This window comes from Hoplias malabaricus, chromosome 15 (genome assembly GCF_029633855.1).
Source record: "Hoplias malabaricus isolate fHopMal1 chromosome 15, fHopMal1.hap1, whole genome shotgun sequence".
NCBI lineage: Eukaryota > Metazoa > Chordata > Actinopteri > Characiformes > Erythrinidae > Hoplias > Hoplias malabaricus.
In genome coordinates this window covers 36,298,625-36,303,624 of record NC_089814.1, presented here as the reverse complement: position 1 = coordinate 36,303,624, position 5,000 = coordinate 36,298,625, and the positions used below count along the sequence as shown (strand labels likewise).

Here is a 5,000-nt window from a genome sequence, read left to right as displayed (position 1 = left end):
CATTGGTCTTTTCTGGAGTTGCACAACCACTTTGATAGAGGGATTGGACTTTTGGTCTAGGTCACTGGACTGGACTGGACTGGACTGAACTGGATGGAACCGAACCTGATTGGACTGGACTAAACTGGACTGAAGTGGACTGGACTGAACTGAACTGGACTGGACGGAACCGAACCTGACTGGACTGGACTGAACTGAACTGAAGTGGACTGGACTGGATTGGACAGAATTGACCATTACTGGACTGAACTAGACTACCCTGGACTGGACTGGGCTGGACTGGACGGAACCGAACCTGACTGAACTGGACTGCAAGATTTTCCAGTGTATCATTCCATGAAGCACATATAAAAGTCATTTTGACCAAGTGTGGGAATAAAGAACCAGTTTCCATGACAGCCCACACAGTGGGAGGCAATGCTGCTCGCTGCTATGGCAACAAGAATCACATTGGATGAGGTGAATATAAGCCATATTGGTTTGGGAAATATCACGTTTGGGGCGTCTGGGCTGTAGCGGATTGGAGCACCTGTTGTTTCAAGACAGTCATCAAATCTTTACATTATAATATTCAGGCAATAAACTGTTAAATGCTTTTCAAAGAGTCAAATCATGTGTAGTATCTGAAATTTGCTTTTTTTTAGAGCTGTGAGATTCATGAGAATAACAATTAATGGAAACCAATACTCCATTCTTTAAACTCATGCACTAAGTTCTTAAATAAAGTTAAATAGACATTCTGTCCTTTATGTTATTGTTAGTCTGTAGTTAAAATGGACCGGATCCATGCTTCAGAACTGTTTAACTGCTTTATCTTTGAGCTAAACGTGTGAGTGTGTGTCACCCTGCGGAGGACTGGCGCCCCCTCCAGGGTGATTCAGGGTAGGCTCCGGACCCACCGCCACCTGGAACTGGATAAGGGTCACGGACAATGAATGGATAAATGAATGGTTTATTTCTTTAATCAAATTTTCCATGAGCTAGGACCTTCACAGACACACAGTGCCACTAACCTGGGAGGGTGAGGGCAAGCACATGTTTCCTCTAAAAAATGTGAAGCTGACCACCACTACTCTCCTTCCACTGCTGCTTACACAGTGCCCCTGGATATCTGAACACACTAGGAGGAGAACACTAACTCTCCGGATCTGTTGTGTTAGCTAATATATTGTGGCGACGGCAAGTAGCCTATGGGAGGGTCTGGGCAGCTCATGGGGAAGCTCCCAGCGTGCTCTGCGGCCACCATTAAGTCAGTCTACGTTTGTTTAAGAGCTTATTTTGATGGGTTTTATGTTGTGAATATGTTTTAGGGTGGGGTGACTTTGGGTTTGCCTTCGTGTGTGTGTGTGTGTGTGTGTGTGTGTGTGTGTGTGTGTGTGTGTGTGTGTGTGTGTGTGTGTGTAGGACTGTACACAGCCGAATATTAATCACCGTGAAGGGTTTTCAGAGGCTGGTGAATGAGGACTTGGCCAGTTCCTCCACACACCGAACCCAAACTGCAGCTTGTTCCCTTGTTTCTTTTCCATGCGCTCTTTTAAGTGTTCAGTAAGATTGCTTGTAAAATGCAGTAATGGCTCAAACTTGTACCCAACCTCCAGTGCTGTGTGGACTCTTTTGGGGGCCGTCCCAACCTAAGAGTGAAGCCTGTTGTACTCTCTTGGTCTCCCGGTCTTGGAAGGCTGCGGTGTCACTGGGGAAGGACGGTAGATTTTATGTCTAACTGTATTTTATTCATTTTGTCCCCACAGTGTGTGTGTGTGTGTAGTCCAGGGCCGTCATGCCGCTGGTGAAGAGGATCATCGAGCCCCGGCACCTGTGCCGAGGTGCACTGCCCGAGGGTGTGACCAGTGAGCTTGAGTGTGTGACCAACAGCACTCTGGCAGCCATCATAAAGCAGCTGGGTGGACTCAGTAAGTTCAGTTAAAGATTCTACATATGGGTAAACTGTTCATAGCAAAACCTGACTAATGGCTCGGCACGGCTCAACATGCTTTCCCCTGGTCGCTGTTCCACTAGCAAAGCATTCCCACAAAATGTGGACCATGACGTCACAAACCCCGGTCTCTAATGGAAAACATGGATTTCGAAAAACCACAATGACTCGTTGTTTATTCACTGAGTCAGATAAAAAAAAAAAAAAAGCAAATGTGAAAGCTGCTGTAAATTACAAGCGGCGAGTTTGTGCTGGAGCTCTGTGTTTCCTGTTGATTGACATGTCTCCCCGGCCAATCAGTGCTAAGCAAGGTTTACACATTTAGTACCTACTCGGTTCACATTGTACCAGGTGAGAACAGGGACTAAAAAAGGACCCGGGTTCCAGGGATCAGGCACTAGATTTGTCAAAGGGAAAAAAAGAGCCGAGCCAAGACAAGTCAAGAGTGTACATCCATATACATCCTCATATCAGGGCTTATGTTGGTAAACGTGTGTGTGTGTGTGTGTGTGTGTGACTGCAGGTAGACATGCAGAAGATATCTTTGGGGAGCTGTTCAACGAGGCAAACAGCTTCTACATGCGCATGAACAGTTTACAGGAGAAAGTGGACCTACTGGCAGTCAAGGTTACACAACTGGACTCCACTGTGGAAGAAGGTGAGTGTGTTTTGATTAAATTAATTACTAATTAACAGCATTTTGTGTCAAAGTTATTTACATTAGAGGAGCGTCACAGTGGAGCAGCAGGTAGTGTCTCTGTCACAGCTCCAGGGACCTGGAGGTTGTGGGTTCCAGTCCCGCTCCGGGTGACTGTCTGTGAGGAGTGTGGTGTGTTCTCCCTGTGTCTGCGTGGGTTTCCTCCGGGTGACTGTCTGTGAGGAGTGTAGTGTGTTCTCTCTGTGTCTGCGTGGGTTTCCTCCGGGTGACTGTCTGTGAGGAGTGTAGTGTGTTCTCTCTGTGTCTGCGTGGGTTTCCTCCGGGTGACTGTCTGTGAGGAGTGTGGTGTGTTCTCTCTGTGTCTGCGTGGGTTTCCTCCGGGTGACTGTCTGTGAGGAGTGTGGTGTGTTCTCTCTGTGTCTGCGTGGGTTTCCTCCGGGTGACTGTCTGTGAGGAGTGTGGTGTGTTCTCTCTGTGTCTGCGTGGGTTTCCTCCGGGTGACTGTCTGTGAGGAGTGTGGTGTGTTCTCCCTGTGTCTGCGTGGGTTTCCTCCGGGTGACTGTCTGTGAGGAGTGTGGTGTGTTCTCTCTGTGTCTGCGTGGGTTTCCTCCGGGTGACTGTCTGTGAGGAGTGTGGTGTGTTCTCTCTGTGTCTGCGTGGGTTTCCTCCGGGTGACTGTCTGTGAGGAGTGTGGTGTGTTCTCTCTGTGTCTGCGTGGGTTTCCTCCGGGTGACTGTCTGTGAGGAGCGTGGTGTGTTCTCTCTGTGTCTGCGTGGGTTTCCTCCGGGTGACTGCCTGTGAGGAGCGTGGTGTGTTCTCCCTGTGTCTCCGTGGGTTTCCTCCGGGTGACTGTCTGTGAGGAGTGTGGTGTGTTCTCTCTGTGTCTGCGTGGGTTTCCTCCGGGTGACTGTCTGTGAGGAGTGTGGTGTGTTCTCTCTGTGTCTGCGTGGGTTTTCTCCGGGTGACTGTCTGTGAGGAGTGTGGTGTGTTCTCCCTGTGTCTGTGTGGGTTTCCTCTGGGTGACTATCTGTGAGGAGTGTGGTGTGTTCTCCCTGTGTCTGCGTGGGTTTCCTCCGGGTGACTGTCTGTGAGGAGTGTGGTGTGTTCTCTCTGTGTCTGCGTGGGTTTTCTCCGGGTGACTGTCTGTGAGGAGTGTGGTGTGTTCTCCCTGTGTCTGCGTGGGTTTCCTCCGGGTGGATTGGAGACTCAAAAGTGTCCGTAGGATTGGATATATTTATATACAGATAGATAGATTGCATTCTCTATAGTGGACGTGTATTTATTATGTTTTACATGTGATTTGTCCAGGTGCAGGTTATCTTTTGCATACAAATGTGTGTGTGTGTGTGTGTGTGTGTGTGTGTGTGTGTTTGTGTGTGTGTGTGTGTTAGAGAGAGAGAGAGAGAGAGAGAGAGAAAGAGAGGTAGTCTCTCTCTCTGTGGGTGTGAGACAGGAGGAAGAAAGAAGAAATTAAACAGCAGCCCTGAGGACAGGCATCTGGATCATGAAAACACACACACACACACACACTCAGTATGAACTGATTCCCTGTGACACAGCCAGGCTTCAGAACACACACATACACAAGGCCTTGTTAAAAGCAGCGCCAGCGGTAGAAGCTGAATCGACCCTTGCGTAACTAAAGCCTGCAGACCACTGTAATAGCCACAGTACAACAGCTGACAGGCCAGATGCTGTAATTGAAGCTTAGGACGCTAGGCTAGCTGCGTTATTTAACAGTGCCTTTTAATTACCGTTAAATCTCTCATGATCCTGAGCTTCTCCTTGTACATAGCATTCACTAACTTTACTTTTCATCTTAAATCTCCTGATGTTAACATTTCAAACCCTACGCCTTCATCCGTCCCCCATTTTAAAACAACCCTCAGTTCACCAGCGTATTCACTATTACATTTACATTTAAGGCATTTAGCAGACGCTTACGCTTATGGAGGGTTACATTGATTTGCCTTCTTTGAATATTGAGTAACCAATCAAATTGAGTGCACAGAGCATGTGTATATTAAAATAAAGCACCTGATGAGTTGTCTGGATTGGCTCTTTTTGCTGGAGGGCTGGACCTCACCATCATCAGCAAGTTGACTGCTTGTTTTCAGTTAAAGGGCGGGGCTTTACCTGTAAACAGACTTCATGGTAATTGTTACGAATGATGTAACTGGTGATCAGTTTCCTTATTTATAACGTCTATGGTTTTACCCGAAAGTGTTTGAAAAGAGCTTTTATCTTGTCCCATGGGTTGTTTTTATTGACCCCAGGACAGCGTGGTCTGAAGACTTGCCCTTTGTGTGTTATTCAGTCAAGTTCATCATAATGCTCAGATCTGATTGGCTGAGTAACATCGCATGTGATATATACAATGCATACGATTGGTCTGTGAGTTTCCTGGAC

General features: G+C 47.5%; 1 protein-coding gene across 1 annotated transcript in view; it reads left to right on the top strand.

Moving 5' to 3' along the window:
• Nucleotides 1–5,000, top strand: part of si:ch73-362m14.4 (actin-binding protein WASF3) — a 25,824-nt gene that overhangs the window by 10,718 nt on the left and 10,106 nt on the right. Inside the window, exons 2-3 of the mRNA XM_066646728.1 lie at nucleotides 1,749–1,910; nucleotides 2,457–2,591. Coding sequence (XP_066502825.1) covers nucleotides 1,778–1,910; nucleotides 2,457–2,591 — 268 coding nt within the window. The 5' untranslated portion in view covers nucleotides 1,749–1,777. The remainder of the gene's footprint in view (nucleotides 1–1,748; nucleotides 1,911–2,456; nucleotides 2,592–5,000) is intronic.